At 36.6% G+C, this 19,641-nt stretch overlaps 1 protein-coding gene across 1 annotated transcript; it reads right to left on the bottom strand.

The window, feature by feature from the left end:
- Nucleotides 1-15,489: 15,489 nt before the first annotated feature.
- LOC138177021 (olfactory receptor 5B12-like) lies at nucleotides 15,490-16,425 on the bottom strand. Its single transcript, XM_069108003.1, has one exon. It carries the CDS (start codon nucleotides 16,423-16,425, stop codon nucleotides 15,490-15,492), a length of 936 nt encoding a protein of 311 aa, XP_068964104.1.
- Nucleotides 16,426-19,641: the final 3,216 nt, after the last annotated feature.

The following is a 19,641-nucleotide window of genomic DNA, read 5'->3' on the forward strand; positions in this document are numbered from 1 at the left end:
AGGAAACAATCTCAAGTGGAAGAAGAATCATGTAATAGAAATTTGTCTGCATTCTGAGTCATCAAGTGTGAAATTTTAGCCTTCTGAAAGCCTGCTTATCTGTTATTCTCCATCCTCCCATAACCGCTGATGTTAATTGTATGCTGGCTGTCCTTAGGGATTCGCATCATGTGTTTTATAGAAGGAAAACCATTTCTTCTCATATAATGGAGTCTATTAATTTGGCACTGATGCCCCAGACAAAGTAAAATATAAGACCTTTACTCTTATCTCAGGTATATGCCTCCTGCCACTATGAGAAATGGCTTTAATGACTCTCCTTCTTTGTTAAGTGTAAGATTTTCCCTCTAACCCCTCCTCCCTGCCCCGCCATGTTAGTGCCTTTGCAGAATTGCTTTTAAACTATTCTTCTACAGCTCCCACTTTTTTTTTGAGAATCTAAAGAAAATCTTACAGAGAGGTGAAAAGCTTTTGTACTCCCCTCTTAGATGTATTTTGAGATACATCTTAGGAAGCTGGGTGATACAGTAGATGGTGCACTGGACCCAGAGTAAAAAAGACCTCAGTTCAAATCCTGTCTTAGACACCAATTGTGTGACAGCAGTTACTTAATTCTAAGTCTTAACTTCCTTTCTTATAAAATGGGTTGATAATAGTATCTATTTCACAGGGTTGTTGTGAGGATCAAATGATATGATGATATAAAATAATTTGTAAACATTAAGGAACTTTTGGAATACTTGTATTGATTATTATTTCATTATCTGAAACTTTATTTCGCCTCTCTTCTCCTCTCTGACTATATATGCAGCTGCTCACTTTGATATTATTCCAGCAAAAGATATTAATTAACTTACAAAGGGCACATTTAATTGACACTGTTAATTCAGCTCTTTTTTTCTTCCCTGCTGGTTCTATAAATTTGCTTTAAATCTTTATGTCTTTTTTGTTCTTTCATGGTATCTCCATGTTTTTGTCTTTCCCTTCCTGTATAAATTGTTTTCTTTTTATTTTCAATAGTCTATAAATGAGAGAATATCCTCTTAATGGAGAGAGAATTGGCCTGGATACCAGGTTCAAGTCCTATGTCTGACCATACTGCCTATGTGCTGCAGGGCAAGTAACTCAACCTCTCAGTGCTCTAGGAAACTCTCTAAGACTATATTCCACAGAGAAGGTGCCAACCTCACTGGTAGAGAGAATGTCCTTGTTCATGGGTTACCTGTATCAGTCAAATCACAGATCTGCTTTGTACTTAGTCTTTTCTTGCTATTGGCACCTATTTCCTTTTTATGTTTCTCCTGTTTTGGAGTAGTTGCCATTCAAATATTCTGTTCCATATTGTTGATTTGTTGATTTATTTGTTGAAGATCCAATTTTTATAATTAATCATTAGACTCAGCTTTGATAGGTATGTTATTTTGGAATTGCAGTTTGAAATCCCTTTTTAAAAATTATCCTATTACACTCTAAGATTTCTCATGGCTGTCAATTAATTCTAGGTTATAAATGCCATTCTTTCATAGATGAACATCTCTCTAATGACTGCTTGTGAAATTCACTGTGTTTTATGTGTTTTTGGACACCATATAGTTTAATAAACTCAAGACTTAGATTTTTAAGCATATATCTCTTAGTGATCTTTGAAAGATCATGGAAAACAGGAAAGAAAGAAGTATTGAAGGATTGTAGAAGGTAAATATCTCTGTTTTCAAAAGGGGGAAGTAAGGCCTGTCTATAAAATAAAAATCAACTTTTATTATAGAAATATTATAGAATATATTATGAAAAGTCATGAGTGAATATGTAGAAAAGAAAATGGTCATCACAAGGCTTCCAGAGTCAAATGACTTCATCAAATATGTTATTAAAGGAAAAGTAAAATGACTTGATCAAGGATAGATGGTACCAGACTAAATGAATTTCCTTTTTTCTTTATTTGGACAGGACAGGTGGACAAAAATGTTGGAGGGATGCTGCATATAGTAATTATCTAGATTTGAAAATAATCTCTTCTGTTATGCTTGTAGATAAGATGCAAAGATGAGGACAAGTGAATTGCAGAATTTGGAGGAGTTAGACATGTTTGAATAGTTTGATTCCCTAAGTAATTAGAGCTGCCCAATGGAGTTAGCCAAGGATCCCTATCTGCTCCTGTGCTTTACAGAATTTTATTGATGACATGGATGAAGGCATAACTCCTTAGTAGAATTGCAAATGGCACAAAGTTCATGATCATAACTCAATGAATTACAATGCTCATATTAAAAAAATCTGAGATGCTAGAACATTGGGAAGTCTAACACATGAATTAAAAAAAAACCTTGTTTGTTTTGTAGCAAATAAATTTGTAGTTCAAAATTAGAGAGACATAAGTTTGTCTGGAAATGTTCCAATGCCTTTAGTGGATTGAAATCACAATATGTATCAAGAGAATTCCATGCAAGTCAAATGAAACTAATTCAATCATAGACTGCTTTTAGCAAAGCAAAGCATTTAGGAATTAGGAGAAGTTGGTCTCCCTTTACATGCCATCTACACCATATCTTTCAGTCTGAGATTTATATTTTAGGAAGGAGGTGAATAAACCTTAGCAGGGCACTGTAAAACTTTTTTTGTGTGTCATAGAACATTTAAAGCAATCTGGTGAATCCTTCTTAGAAAGAGGATTTTAAATGCATGATATATAGTAGAAAAAGTTCCAAAGGAAATTTTAAAAATCATGAAAATAAAAACATATTTTTTCATTATTCCAAATGTATAGATCTCCTTGAAATTTATCTATCTTATATCTATCTATGGCTCTGTCTGAAGATTCCATATTAAAAATATTGAAAGAAAGGCAAGCAACATGGAGAAGGTCTTCAAAATCATGTGATCTGGATTTTGCTAATAATAGGTAACATGTATATAACACTTTAAGGCTTAAAAAGCACTTTAACCTTAGTTTTTCCTCATCATCGCCCTGTGTGGTAGGTGCTATTATTATCTCCATAGAGGAAACTAAAACTGAAAAGGGTTGAGTGATTTGACCAAAATCACATAGAGTTAGGGATTTGAACCTAGGTTCTAGTGATTTCAAGTCTACCACTAATCTGTCCAGTACAGCATGCTGACCTCCCACTCTAAGATAAGCACTGTCTTCTTGAACAAGACCTACCTGAGTCATCAAGAAATGATGATGAGGCTCCAAAGCAGTGTCAAGCACTTTCACAGGCTTGGGGTTAAAGTCCCAAGCCTAGGAACAAGTGATACTATTAGAGAAACTATTCCCTTGAACCTGGTGCTAAGTGTTCAAAGGTGCTTAGATCAAGAAAGATCATCTCTAGCTACTGCTGCTACATTGATGGCAGTAGATTTAGAGACATTCTCCTCAGTCACAAGATGAATGAAAGAAGTCAGATGAATGAGTGAAAGACTCAGATGACTCTTGATCCATGTTGGTTTCACTTCAATGAACCATCATAGAGCCTCATTTGCATTTGAGTGATTATTGGTGGATGTCAATGAGGGACTTAAGAGGGATCTGGGAACACAATGACTCTTAGGAGACCATGTCCCCTTGGAAATGCCTGGAAAGTCTACTATCATCTGTAAACAAAATAAGCCATTAAAATGTTTATGACTCCAGAGACCAAATCCTGATTGCCCAGGGAGATAATTTTCTTGAATATGTCTTGGTCCTTCTCAGAAAATTGTTAGTGAAGTGAAATGGAAACATCCCATGACTCCCAAGTCAATACAATAAGACCTGTATTCTAATACTTACTCTACTGTCTCTTGGTAATGTGACCTTGGGCCAGCTGCAATCCTCCATTAATTCATATGTAAAATGGGAATAATGATATCTATCATACTGAATTCAAAGCACTCTTTTACACATCAGATATGATACTGGATGTGAAAAATAAAGTGTGGGATAAGAAAAAGAGAACTAGATTTTGTGATGAGAAGGTCAGTCACAGCTCTGACTCGTTACCTTTGTAACCATAGACAAATTACTTAACTTCCATGAATTACAGTTTCCTATTCTACAAAATGTGGATTTCATGACCTAAATCATAGGACTATTGTGAGAAAAGGGCCCCATAAAATATATTATATATATATATAATTAAGAATGAAATTATACTATATATAATATATTTCTATATTAGATTATAGCTCTTTTCAGAGTTAAAAAGTATATTTAACCATCACTCTTTTGAAGAAATAATTGCTTCACTTTATTCATTAGAGTTCTATAACATTTCATATCTTTCTTTCCCTAGCTTAATTTCTCTTTCCTTATTCTTTCTTCTATAGCTCTGAATTGGTTTTTAAAATAATTTAGCTCCTTCTTTAATTATTCTAGGGATTGTTTTTGACCTTGTGTCCAATCTTCATCTTTCTCTGATGCTTTGCTTGGTGCTTTATAGAAAATTTTCAAGTCATTGTTTTAATTATAGTAGCTCCTTCATTCATTCTTTTTATTTCTTTTCTCATTCTTCCAGCTTCTTTGACTTTGGTCTTTGTTAGTATTGGGTTTTGTTAAATTTTTATGGGGGTAGATTTATGACTTGAGCTTCTGTCCTTTCATGTCCCTCTGATGATTTTGCACGTTAATATGAGGCCCTGAAAGTTTTTTTTTTCTTTTTGGAGGGCAATTGTGGTTAAGTGACTTGCCCAATGTCACACAGCTAGTTTTTGTGTCAAGCGTCTGAGTCTGGATTTGAACTCAGGTCCTCCTGATTCCAGTGCCCATGCTCTATTCATTGCACCAGGTAGAACCACCCCCCACCAGCTCCCTGAAAGTTTTAAATGCTTCCAAAGTGGTGTGATGAAGGGAGACATCCATGTCTTGTCCTACTGGTCTGAGCTGTGCAAGTTGGGTCTGTTGGTTTGTGGATAGGACTGGGGCTCAAAGAAAGAAGGTCCAGTTTTGCTTTATTTCTAATAAAAAGGAGAAGCTTGAATATGATTTTCCTTCAGAAGCTTTTCTCAAAGTACTTTTAATCTCTTTGTTCCTCAGACAATAGATCAGGGGGTTCAACATGTGAATCACCAGGGTGTAGAGAACAGATGAGATTTTGTCCATGTTCATAGTGTGATTAGAACTTCATTGGAAGAGCATGAGAATTACTGTCCCATAGAATATTGACACTGCACAAATGTGGGAAGCACAAGTGGAGAAGGCTTTCTGTCATCCTTCAGCTGAGTAGTTCTTCAGGATGGTGATGAATATGAACAGATAAATGTTAAAGATGACCAAGATGCCACCATAAGTGGCATTTGATTCTCCTATGATAAATACTAATACACACATGTGAGTGTGTGTATGTATGTATTCATGTGTACAGTCACATGTTCATACACAATAGAGTCAGGAATATTACAGAACAATGATGGATCACAGTGGAACTAGAGAGAGAGGCAAAAGGTACAGCTAGTGTGGATAGAAGAATTCAGAAGACCATAAACAAATGATCCAATAACTATGGTTGTGTAGACACTTGGTGTCATGGTAGTGGGTAATGTAAGGGTTAACACATAGCCATGTGATGATCATAGGCCATGGATGCCAAAAGATAATTTGCAACAGTGGCAAAGGTTATGAAGAAAACATTTGTGTAGCACATCCTTTGTAGGAGATGACTTTGTCTCCCATAAGGAACCTTATCACTAAAGTGATTCCTTTAGAGCTAATAGATCAAGAGTTAACCAAAATCTGCCAGAGAGAGGTTACTGAGTGAAAAAGTATCCTGAGGGGTGGAAATGAGAGTCTCAGAATGTCATGACTAGTATTCCCAGGTTCCATACCTTGATGATGAGGTAGACAAGGGTAAACAACGTGAAGAGGAAGATCTGAGGCTCTGGGGAATTTATTAATCCTACAAAAACTAATTCTTTTACCCCTGTGTTGATCTCCATGGATGTCATACAGCAGTTCAGTCATTTATCTGCTGTAAGAGAGAAGCCAGGAGAGTTGCCACTTCACAGTGAATGATTACCAGATATAAACCATGGCCAGAGACCAATCTTATGTGGTGATGGAAATATGAGACTCAGGGAAAAAGAGGATCGAATTGGTCATTGCTATTCCCTCTTTATTATATATATATGATTTGATGTATGCCACATGTCTTTATTTACATGTGTTTTTCTTAAGAAGATGTGCATTCTTAGAGCCCTCTCACAGATGGAGCTCTCAGTCTTTTCCTTAGGAAAATGGCAGCTTAAATTCAATTCTACAAAAGCACCTTGCACAGCCTACTTCTATCATTACTGATAACTGACACTTCCCCAATAGTCTCTTCCTCCTTATAGGTTGAGTGATAATATATTTATAGTAACAGTGACACTCTTGGAACTTATTTTAAAACAATCCTATGTCGTTTTCCATATCCTTTGTTCCCCAACTCTGAAAAGACAAGAAGGAAAGTATCTTCCATGTCCTCTTGTCGACCAATTATTCAATTCCAATTGTGTTGCTGTTGTGTTTTCCTTTAATAAAATCAAACTCGTGTATATTGTCTTACTGGTTCTGCTCATTTCATTTTGCTTTAATTCCCATAAGTATTATCATACTTCTCTGAATTCATTGCATGCATCTTTCTGATACTATAGTATCATCCAGTTACATTCATATACCAAAACTATTTTAGACACCCCCTAATTAACTCTCTTACTGCTGCCCAATGGGCATCTATTATTTCTGACCCTTTGTGAGAACAAAAAGTTCTGCCTTAAATATTGTGACATATATATGATCTTCTTATAACTGACTTCTTTGGTATATGTGAATTTGGTATACAGTGAATTTTCATAGTCTAAGAATATGGAAATTTAGTCACTTTCTTTTCCAGATTGCAGTTTGTCTTCCAGAATGCTTAGATTAATTCATAGCTTCACCAGCAGTGCATTAGTATACCTGTCTTTCCATACAACCTTCAATATTAACTATTCTTATCTTTTGCCAAGTTTGTTGATTTGCTGTGTGTTAGATTAAAACTTAGAGTTCGTTTGACTTGTGTTTTCTTATTATTAATTATTCAGAGCCTTTTGATATGGTTTTTAAATAACTTAAACTCTACTTTTGATTTTTCTCTCATATCTATTGGCAACGTATTGGGGAATGAATTTTCATCATACATTTCTTTTACCTTCCAATCATCTTGATATCACACCCTTATTATGACATTTGTTACAAAGTTTTTTCCCTTTCTGTTTCACTAATTTCCTTACTCTCCCAATTGCATTTATTCTATCTTTCTTACAATTTAAATGATATTTTCTTTTGAAGTCCTTTGATCAAATAATAATTCTCCCTATTCAAATGCTTGCCAAAGGTACTTGATCCAGTTTTCTTCTAAATTTTATGGTATAATATTTGATATTTGGGTCATATGTACATTTTGACTTTATTATGGTATATGTTATAAGATCATGGTCTTCATTTAATTTTTTTACCAGATTGTTTCCTTGAAAATTCTTGCCAAAGAGGGTTTTTCCCTAAGTAACTATTTTTCTTGGGATGGGGGAGGTTCTGCCTAGCGGCAGAGACCTTCTTGTCTCAACCTAGTAGTAGCTGTAGAGCTAAGAGTCCCTGCTCTGTGAGGAGACAGCCCAGCTCAGCAGTGGTGTGAATTGGTTATCACTGAAGCCAAGATTGGTAAGATAAATTTTTTCAAGAACTCTCAAGAAAAAGAAGGGACACTGAGGCCTCATAATTCTGAAATTGTGAATTGTAGAGCTGCATATGTTCACTCCACACTCATGTGCCTCACTCCATTTTATTGAGTTAATGCCCACTCTTTCCACCATACCATCCTCACAGCCTCTCTAAGCACCTCACATTGAGAGTATAAATGCCTTGTCATTATTATATGAGCTCCTTGAGGGCAGGGAAACTTTTTTCGTTTTTCTTTGGATCCCAAATAATTGGCATATAGCATACATTTAACAAGTACTTGTCAACTTGATTTAACTTTGACATTTGATACTATGATGTTAACTATGACATTCCTTTACTGAAGTGCTATTTACTGGCTGATTGCTAAGGAGAATCAGACCAGAGCTTGCTCAGAAGCTACAGTGTTAGAAGGATCACCTTTTGCTTAGAACTGTTAGAGCAGCAGCAACAGACATTCTGGGAACACAACCTGCCAGTGTCAGTGCCATTTGGTTTCTGTGGTCCATCCTTCATACTCCACAAGGAAAAAAAAATGACATCACCATGTTCGGGCCAAGCTCCAGTGTATTCAACTGTCTGATCAGACCAGTATGAGCTTGGAAGGGTCTATGGCAGGTTGGGCACAAATAGTCTGTTTGAATGTTTGCTATAGAGATGTATCTAGATTTGCACATTTCACATTTCTTTTGAGCTGCTGTGATCCTGCTTTGCTCATAGAGCACAGTGCCTTCTTTGATGTGAGCATGCCATGCTGGTGGGTCCTTTGCCAGTGTCTTCCCCATCACTCAATTCATTCCAAAGTCCTTCAGAGAGATCTTGGGGGTGTCTTTGTACCACTTTTTTGTGGCCTCCGTGTAAATTCTTGTCTTGTGTGAGTTCTTCATAAAATAGTCTTTTAGGTAAATGTGTGTTTGGCATTCAGACAATGTGGCCAGTTGATTGGAGTTGCACTCTGCAGTAGAAATTAAATGCTTGGCAGTTCTGCTTAAGAAAGGACTTCATTGTCTAGTACTTTATCTTGCCAGGTGATCTTCAGAATCTTCCTAAGAGAATTCAAAGGGAAGTGATTTAGTTTCTTGGCATGACACTGGTAGACTGTGCAGGTTTCACAGGCATACAACAATGAGATTAGCACTGTGGCTCTATAGACCTTCAGTTTGGTAGGCAGCCTAATATGGCTTTTCTCCCACACTTTCTGTTGGAGCCTGCCATTTGTTGGAAGGTCACTTAAGGATGTGCTAAATGTATTGTGATCTCCCCTGATATGATGTTAACTGCTTGAAGGCAGGGACTCTTTTACTTCTGTTTCCTGGATCCCCATTGCTTAGCACAGGGCCTGGCACATAGTAGGTATGTAATAACCGTCTATTGATTGATTGATTCACTCATTCTGTTCATAAGAACTGTGAATATATACTGGTATCTGAAAATGATGAATTTCATGATTTGTCCTCTGGAATCGAATTCCCATTTAGTAAATCTCCAGTTTGTCATGTGTTACACCAAAGCTGTACACAAATCTTAATATCAGCTCAATCTCAAATTTGACATATCCAAAGCAGAACTATGTGTCATTCCTCCCAAATCCTCCCTTCCAAGCTTTTCTGTGACTGATAAAGTCTCGGTCATCTTCCCAGGCATCTAGACTCAGTGTTATCTTTGACTCCACTCTCAACTCACTCTGTTTTATCACATGTATTGTCAAAATTCATCATTTCTACTTTCACAAAATCTCTCAAATACATATCACTCATAAAGTCACCACCCTGGTTCAATCTCTCATTACTGCATGCCTAGACTATTGGAATCACCTTCTCATTGGATCCCCTAATTTAAGTCTCTTCTTACTCAAATCCATCATCCATTCAGCTTCCTAAGACAAAGTGATTTTCCCAAAGTTAGACAATATCACCCTCACCAACTCAATTATCTGTAGGGGCCCACTAGCATTCCTAAAAGAAATATAACACCTTCTGTTTGGCATGTAAAGCATTTCACTACCTGGCCTCTTTTTCCCTTTCCAATTTTTTATACTTACTCTCTTTCATGTACTTTATGATCCAGCTACACTGGCTTTCTTGATGTTTCTTTTTTTTCAATCTTAAAAAGTTGGGAACTTTATTACTATCACATACTAACTATTACACGACATATAAGTAACAGAGCATCTAACATGGCAGCTTTCTGCTAGTGGCACGCCTGACATTCACTGCTTCAACTTAATTTACTGTATCACCTGTATCACCCCCCTCATAGCATTATTTCTATTTGGCGCAATTAGAATGAAGTAATGGTAAATTCTATATAAAGAATTCTTATTTCAGTTAGGGAATTTCTTGATGTTTCTTAATCCATCTTTTGACTACTTTTTTTTTTGTTGGCATCCTGCATCTGCATCCTGGCTTCCCTGTTTTTCTTTAAGATTCATTTTAAAGTCCTACCTTCGACATAGACTTTTCTCCCCAACACTGCTAGTTATCTCTGCTTTGAGATTACCTTCCATAATTGTTTTACCATACACATATAAACACATTCACACATATACATATACACAGACATACATTCATATATATATGTATATATACACATGCAAATATGTGTATATTTGTTCATGTTCTTATGGAGTCTACGTCATTAGAGTATGAGGCCTTGATGGCAGAAATAGTGTTTTTTCCTCTCTTTGTGTCCCCATAGTTCAGCACATAGCACCTACCCTGGCATATAGAAAGTATTTAAAAATACTTGTTGGCTGGTTGACTGACTTAAAGGCACTTACACCCTGATTTTAATGCAATCTTTGGGAAGATACAGGCAAAAGAGGAAAGACAAGTAGACAGAGGGAATGCTCCTTCAGGACAGAAGCTTTTATTTAAAATACCATGTTACCAAGAATTTAATAGACTATTCTAAAAATAGCAGTTATTGTTGATGGGTTATTGTTACGTTGCTCTGATTCATTCACAACCCCTCCCCAAATGTCTGTATAGTAATTATTGGAAAGACAGCTATGTGGTTTGCAAAAGATAATTGTTATCATTCATTCATCCAATTGTGTTTGTCTTTTTATGATCCAAGGAACACAGCATGCCAGGACCTTCTATCCTCTTCTATCTCCTTAATACTGTTCAAACCCATTTTTGTTACTTCCATGACACTATCTATCCATCTCATCCTCTGCCATTCCATTCTCTTTTTGACCTTCCATCTTTCCTAACATCTGGGTCTTTTCTAATGAGTCCTGTCTTCTCATTATGTGGCCAAACTCAGTTAAGTTTCAGCTTCGGTATTTGTACTTCCAATGAATAGTCTGAATTCATTTCTTTAAGCGTTGCCTGATTTTATTTACCTGTCATCCAAGGGACTCTCAAAAATCCTGTCAAGCACCATAATTTGAAAGTGTAGATTTTGTAGCATTGAACTTTCTTACAACCAAAAATTGCCACGGGAAAAACCATACCTTTGACTATATGAATCTTTGTCAGCAAGGTGATGTCTCTGATTTTTACTATGCTGTCCAGATTTGCCATAGCTTTCCTTCCAAGGAGGAAGAGTCTTTTAATTTGGTGACAATAGTTGCTACCTGCAGTGATCTTTGAGCCTAACAATATAAAATCAGAAGTTGCTTCCATTTCTTCTCCCTCTATTTGCCAGGAAGTAAAAGGACCAGTTGCCAAGGTATTTTTTTTATGTTAAGCTTCAGGCTAGCTTTTTCATTCTTCTCTTTCACCCTCATCAAGATGCTTCTTAATTCTTCACTTGCTGCCATCAGAGCAGTATTGTCTGTATATTTGAACTTGCTGGTATTTATCCTGGCAACGTTAATTCCAGCTTTTTAGTCATCTAACCTGTCATTGTGCATGTTGTACTCTGCATAGAAGTTAAGTAAATAAGGTGGCAGTATACAGCCTTGTCATACTCCTTTTCCAACCTTAAATAACCGAGTTTTTCCATGTTTGGTTCTAATTGTTGCTTCTTGACCCACATACAGATTCCTCAGGAGATAAAATAGTCTACTACTCCTATCTCTTTGAGGACTTGCAATATTTTGTTGTGGTCTACATCGCCAAATGCTTTAGTGTAATCAATGAAGCAAAAATGGCTGGTTGTTTTTCTTTTTTTAAATTCTCTTGGCTTCTCTATAATCTAGTGAATAATCCAGTTGGCAATTTGGGCTCTAATAATAATATAACTTATAAAGTATATTAAAGATTATTAATCATGTTACATACATAATTTCATTTAATCCATCCAGCAACCCTTTTAGAAATACACGAAAGGTATTATTATCCCACTTTATAGATGCCTGGAAAAAGGTTGAGGAAACTCCAAAGGGGAAAATGGACTAAATAATTCGAAATATTGATCTGAGTTGCAAGTATTATTCTTATGAAATAAATGATCTAGTTAGAAAAAATTTTCCCTGTCTTCTCATTAATTGTTCAAATCTCCGTAGATGTAGAAAGGTCACTATTAGTTACTGCTGTTGCAGGTATAGCAGTAGATTTAGTGCCCTTCTATCTTACTGAGTCTCAGGATGGATAAATGGGTTTCTCAAGGGATTCCTTGTTCTGGCTTGGTTCTACAATACTGAGTTATCATAGAATTACATCTAGATGTCATTGGCTGAAGATGGAGAACAGAGAGTGGTTTTTATCCAGATCAGGGACTCCAAAAGCTTTTAGACCATGCTCCCTTGGAGACACTTGAGAGTTCTTCAATAAACTCTTGAATAAAACAAATCATTAACTTTGCACTGCTCATAGAGACCAAATTTTGATTGCCCAAAAGAGACCATTTTCTCCTGGATACCTTTGTTAATCTTAGCTCTTTGTCAATGATGTGTAATGGAAAGAATCTTGAGCATAGGTATGATAATACTTCTAGCCCTCCCTCTACCATCTTCTAGCTGTGAGATCTCAATGAAAGTGATGAACTGCTGCATGCCTCAGTTGATCCACCAGTAAAAGGAAGATAAAATCTCTGCCCTGCTTAACAAAAAGGGCTATTGTGGTATTAGATCTAATGTGGCATTGCATCTGGAAGAAACAATGTGATGGAATGAGTAAAGCACTATATTGGGAATTCGACGATCTGGGCTGGAGGCCAACTCTGCTCTTATTAGCTGTGTAACATAATGCAAGTTAAATAAATCCTCTGAGCCTCATTTGTAGAATGAGCATTTTAATTCTAAGCACTACCTTACTTATAAGACTATTGTAAAAAAAGAGCTTTGTAAAATTTAAAAAAGCCCAATATCATTATAATTATTACTAATATTGTATTCCTTTAAAAATTTATTCTTACTCCCTAATTTGGTTGACAGTGTCCCAAATTTTACCCCTACTCACTATTTCTATTAAGTGTCTTCTTGAAGGCCATATGCAAATTAATATAAAATGGATTGGTACATCAAAAGAATACAGTAGATCTAGCTTTCCCTGATTAAACCAAAGTCTTGGACAAGGTCCCCCAGGGTGTTTTTGTGGACACAAAGCAAAGATGTAGCCCAGAAACCAGTAACAGATAGAGTTCATAACCAGTTGAGTTGCCAAATATGAGGAGGAGTGATTAGTGATTCAATGTCAACTCAACTTTAATGGAGCAGCCCAGGAATATGTCTTAGGCCATGTCATATTTCATTATTGCCTTGGATGTAGGGATTATTTTGAAATAATTCTTTATAACTTTTCTCCAAAATTAATTTTTGATTTTTTTAATCTTTGGCATATACTTTCAGATACCTTGTAATTTAATCCCTCAATTCCCTTATAATTGTAGCATTTCAAGCAGAGATCTTTTCTGTGTACACCTGGTCAAATTTAGCTGCTTTTCCTGTCTTCTCTTTCACATCTTTCTACCTCCTGTATAAATATATCAAGATCTATGATATTAGAATCCAAGTTTTATGGATTAACTGTCTTTGATGGTGAAAAGTTCACAGATCTTGCCCATTCTATTTGCTGGCTTCTATTTTTTATCCTTAAAAGCTACCCCAGTTTACTTTGCTTCGTTGGCTTTCTTGTCAAGCTTTTCTTAAGCTACTTTTACTCCTGCCTTTTCTCTCTGCTTTATTCGCAATCACCAATCATTCTTCTCCTGAAAGTGTCATAGGTGAGTTTATATTTAAAGTGATGTTTCTATTGGCTGTCATCTTTCACTCTCAAATCCTCCTCTTCTTAGAGACTTACTCAGGTTATGTTCCAGGAAACCATGACAGTGAAAAAATGATGAAATTACACTTGTTTACTAAAACAAGATTCATGGAATGTTTGTACTGTAGCAGTAAGATGCCTAGACTGGAAATCAGAACATCTAGATTTTATTTTCAGTTCTGCTGTGAACAAGCTGTGTGACCCTGAGCAAATCAACCATCTGTTTAAGTGGAATTGGAAAATATCTGTTAGGTTGCATAGCAGAGCTATCCCCAGAACTTAACACAATGATGTGCATCTTGTAGGTGCTCAAGAAGGGCTTGTTGAGTTGACATGTTGATTGGTTCTAGAAGTCAGAGGAACTATGGTGAAATTCCATCTCTGAAACATACCGCTTATGTGATCTTGGGGTAACCTCTCTAGACCTCAGTTTCCTCAGTTGTAAAATGAGAGAAGTAAACTGAATGGTCTGTGTTCCCTTTCAGTTTTAGATCTATAAGTCTATGGGGATGGGGGACCTACAGCCTTGAGGTCAAATATGGACCTCTAGGTCCTCAAGTATGGCCCTTTGAATCCAAACTTTGCTGTACAAATCCTCTTAATAAAAGGATTTATTCTGTAATGCTTGGACTCAGTCAAAAGCCACAACTAAGCTCCTAGAAGACTACATGTGGCCTCAAGGCTGTAGGTTCCCCAACCCTGGATAAAAACATTCACTCAGTCATTTTCCATACTCCGCCCCCAAACAATTACCAAGCCATGGAATATCAAATAATAATAATAATAATAATAATAAAGCCTCAGGAAGCATACAGTAAACTTATTAGGGTATATGTATGTGTATACATATGTACACATTCACATGCACATATATGTGTATATGCACACACACATCCATACATATATGTATATATACACAAATGTGGGTATATCTTAAATTTTTAATATGTCATGGCTTTTTTGGTTATTTAGGTCATTCCCATCTCTTTGTGATACCATCTGGGGGTATTCTTGGCAAAGATACTGCAGTGGTTTGCTATTTCCTTCCCCAACTTATTTTACAAATGAAGAACTGAGGCAAACAGAGGGAAGTGACTTGCCCATAGCAGATAAAATATAGCAATAGTTGCATTAAAATGGTGATAATATCTTTAGCAATATCTGCTTCTGACCTGAGTCTTCATCCAGTTCCTAGAAAGGCGAGAAGTTAGCACCATAACAGTTGCAAAAAATTTAAATGCCTCAAAAAGCAAGAGGTCATTAGTGTCACATGCACAAGTACGATCAGTGGAATCAAGTGGCACTTGTACCATATTAATGGTAAGAAAAGAATAATTTATTAAGCATAACTTCAATTTCTCAAAGTATTCCTATCATAAGAGTACAGATGAAGAAATGAATGAGATTAAATAACTTGTTCAGGAACACAAAAAAAAGGAAAATGTCATAATAAACATCACAATCTGATCTCTTCCGACTCCAAGTACAATAATACACAATGCTTCCTCTGGAAAAGATAAAATAAAAATCTCTTTGCTTCAAAAAGTAATCTGAATTTACAACTATTGCCTAGTGATAGGATATACTTACTGGGGTTTCTCCCCAATCAGCACTGAAGAAGTATAAATTCAAATTAAAAAAATACTTCAAAGTTTCTCAAATATCTCATGGATATTTTCTCCCAGTAGCTTTCCTGAAGGCATTCTTGACTTCCTTGTTCCTCAAGCTATATACTAGAGGATTTATCATGGGAATGATCATGGTGTAGAATACTGATGACATTTTGTCTGTGTCCATGGAATGACTTGAATTGGGCTGGAAGTACATGAAGATAATTGTCCCATAGAAAATGGACACAGCTGTGAGGTGGGAAGCACAGGTAGAGAAGGCTTTATGCCGACCCTCAGGAGAGTGAATTCTTAGGATGGCAATAAAAATGAATACATAGGAGATCACAATTACCAAGAGGGCAAAAGAGACATTAAATCCCGCTAAAATAAAGACTACTACCTCATTAACATAGATATCAGAGCAGGAGAGAGCCAAGAGTGGGGGAATGTCACAGAAAAAGTGATGGACCACATTGGAACTACAAAAGGAGAGGTGAAAGGTACATCCAATGTTAATGGATGACTGAAGGAAGCCACAAATATAAACCGCAATAGCCAGGCGAATACACACACTCAATGTCATGGTGGTGGTATAATGCAGAGGTTTACATACTGCTGCATGGCGATCATATGCCATCACAGCTAGCAGGAAACAGTCCACACTGGCAAAGGCCACAAAGAAGAACATTTGTGATGCACATCCATTATAAGAGATGACTTTGTCCCCTGTGAGGAATCCAGCTATTACCTTTGGAGTAACAGCTGAAGAATAACCAAAATCCACCAGAGAGAGGTTACTGAGAAAAAAGTACATTGGGTTGTGGAGATGGCAGTCAAAGGAGATCAACACTACCATACCAAGGTTCCCCAACAGAGTGATCAAATAAATAAGGGTGAAAATTATGAAGAGGGGTATCTGAAGTTCTGGGGCATCTGTTAAACCCACAAGAATGAATTCATTCACCTCTGAGTGATTTTCCATAAATGACATTTCAAGGTAGGACCTGTAACAAGAGAAAAACCAACAGAAGTAGCTCAACATAGTTTATTTTTAAACATAAATGATGATCAGAGACATATTTATGTGATAAGTGGGAATAGAAGTGTGAGGGAGCAGGGAAATCAAGGTGGTCATCATAATAGTTACTATTGCAACTACACATAAACCCTTGACTAATGTTTCCAACTTCTTTTTAAATCTACCACAGGTTTAATTAGTTCAAAGGTATGATAGTAAACTTCATTGTCAGGGAAGGTGCCTTTGTTCTGGTGGCAATCATTATTCGAAGTGATGAGTAGGTGATTAAAATAGGAAGACTTCTTATGAGTTTGGTTTATTCTAATGAATAAAAAAGAGAAGGAAAATTGAGACAGCAGAGAAAAATAAGAGAGAAAAGGCTTAACGACAAAAGGGAAGAGCAGTAATGAAGGCCAGGGGTTAAGCGGGAATTTTTAGGACAGGTCCAAATGATGATGGGATATCTTTGCAGTGGCAGTTAAATCATTATTCTCCCACTCACTCATTAAATATTTCTTAAAGTCAAGCTTTAAAAAAATACTCAACTTTCACTTAAGGATAAATATTTTACTTCTAAATCAAATTTCCTTAGCACTGTCTTCCTCCTTTTTCAGTGCTCTAACATGCCTCGATGGACATTGAGTCCTCTTGTCTATTTCTTGTTTTACCAAAGAAATTTTCCATTGAAGGACAACTTTTTACTATCGTTTGCTTGTCTTTGGACAATATCTAGTCAGATACCAGTCTTTACTTAATGTCTTCCTTGCTCAGAAGGGCCACAAAAAGCTATACCCTACTCTAATAGTCTTCTGAAATGTAGCTTCATCACTCTTTCATACTGAGTCTTTGGTAGAGGACATTGGTGAAGGAAGCTGCTGCATGTAAACCAAGACAACCTACACTGTGAAATAATCAAGCCATTATTGAAGACAGAATCTCAAAGCAAGGAGAGCCCATGACCATGACTTATATCAGACTGATAGTTGCCTCTACAACATCCCCCAATGAGTATGTCAAAAATAAAAAAAAGAAACTAGATTGATTAAGTTAATATAATAAAGCCCAATAGAAGAACAGCTCTGTGGAGATTATGGTGCCCTCCAGTAACATAGCTAACAAGCAAGATGACTTAGAAATCCTAATGAGAGGGGAAATACTTGGCCTCAATGATATCACTGAGGGTTTGCTGGGTAATAAATACAAGATTGCAATGCAAACTTTGATGAACATACATTATTCAAAATAAACAAGATTGGTAGAAATAAGTTGGAGAAGCATTATATGGTAAGACAATATATAGCAGAAAAAATTCTGGAAAAAGAAAGTAAATGTGTGATGGAAAGTATTCCTATCAAGATCAGTAGAGGCAGCAAGAGGAGTAACAATGTCATATGAGTTGACTAGGGATAATCTGAACAAGAAGAGAAATGAGTGAAGAGTTTGGGAGACCATCACAAGCCTGTGCAAAGGGAATCATCAACATGTTATTTCATCACCTATTGAAGAAGATAGTAGGACAGGCCATTTTAACAATTCACTCTGGGTTTGATCTGGGAGTTTCACTTCACAACATAGAAAATATTTCAAAGAGACTATGGCCAGCTTGGAGCCCAGACACAGTTCTATCAATCCCATACATGCTACTTTCACACTCACCTGATAGGATAACTTAACCAATTAGATGTAGACATGTCCATAAGAACAGTCTCCCTGATGTACTTTAGAGTAGATGACATGAGTTCCCATAGATAGAGTCCTTATGGGTAAACAGAAGACAGAAAAGGATTTTTTTCCTTTTTGATAATATTAGTAGCTCATGTTTATATTGCACTTAAAGGTTTGCAAAATACTTTACAGGTTTTATCTCATTTTGTCCTCACAACAATTCTGGGAGACAGGTGCTATTATTATCCCAACTTTATAGAACAGAAAATCAAGTCAGAAGGGAGTCCTGCCAAGTGTGCTAAGTGTTTGAAGCTAAATTTAAACTCAGGTCTTCTTGACTCCGAATCCAAAGCTCGATCTGCTGGGGGATTTCACTGATAAGACCCTGGATAATCATATTAGTAAATGTACTGGACTAGTAGCCCAAAAGATTTGGGTCTAAATTCTACCTCAGGTGTTTTACTAGCTCTATAAGCCCCGAAAAAGCCCCTTAAGTTTGCTTACTCTTTGTTGGGTCACCTGTAAATTGGGTGTATAAATAATTGCACCTTTCTCATAGAGTTGTGAGATTAAAATGAGCTATTGCATGCAAACCACTCTTAAAGGAGAGCCGAGATGATTGAGAGCAGGAACCATATTTTTTATAGACTTTGCATCACCCTCAGTGTTTATCACAGCGCTTTGCAAAATGTATGCCCTTAACGAATGTTTGTCCCTAAATTTTTAAGGTTTCCTTAACATTAAGCAACTATGATGTGCTATGCTGTTGTCGTCATTTTCCATCGCATTTGAGCATTCATCACTCCATTCGAGGTTTTCTTGGCAAAGATTCTGGAATGGCTTGCCATTTCCTTCTCCAGCTCATTTTGCAGATGAAGAAACTAAGGCAAACAGTAGTAAGTGACCTGGTCAGGGTCACATAGCTAGTAAATGTTTGAGACTAGATTTGAACCCAAGAAGATGAATCTTCCTGGCTCCAAGCCTGACATATTATCCACTGTGCCATCTAGCTGCTCAATAAAACATTTCTTTAAAGCAATTATTACAGGTATTGTGATCATAAGATTACAGATGAAGAAAAAGAGGTTAAAATGACTTGACCAAGGCCACCCACACAGTTTGTGTTGGAGAGAAAGCACTATAATTCACTTGTTTCTATCTCCAATGGACTATGCCATATTATCCTTCAGATAAAGCCTGGGATTGTGGGTTGGGCTTCTTAGAACCTACCTACCTGGAGATGGTAAAGACAGACAAGCCCCTTCACATGTGGACCTTGAGTTTGAAGTCCTAATACTAGGAAGGAAGTTATTCTGTTGAAGAAACTGATCCCTTGTCCCTAATATTATGTTCAGTGGTTCCTATTTCGTGAGGAATCATCCTTGGTCACGGACGCCTTGTATGGCAGTAGAAATAGTGAATTTCTCTTCTCCAGATTCTCAAGACTAATAATGACAGAAGGACTGAGAGGACTCCTGCCTCCAGGTTGATCCTATAGCAATTAACTCTAATGGTGCATTATTT

This window comes from Petaurus breviceps, unplaced genomic scaffold (assembly GCF_028583685.1).
Source record: "Petaurus breviceps papuanus isolate PSGF00001 unplaced genomic scaffold, PetGlider_PUasm1.0 90330, whole genome shotgun sequence".
NCBI lineage: Eukaryota > Metazoa > Chordata > Mammalia > Diprotodontia > Petauridae > Petaurus > Petaurus breviceps.

What these genes read in the sequence shown, in the direction of transcription:
- LOC138177021 (XM_069108003.1), bottom strand. Translation starts at nt 16,425, where the DNA reads ATGTCATTTATGGAAAATCACTCAGAGGTGAATGAATTCATTCTTGTG.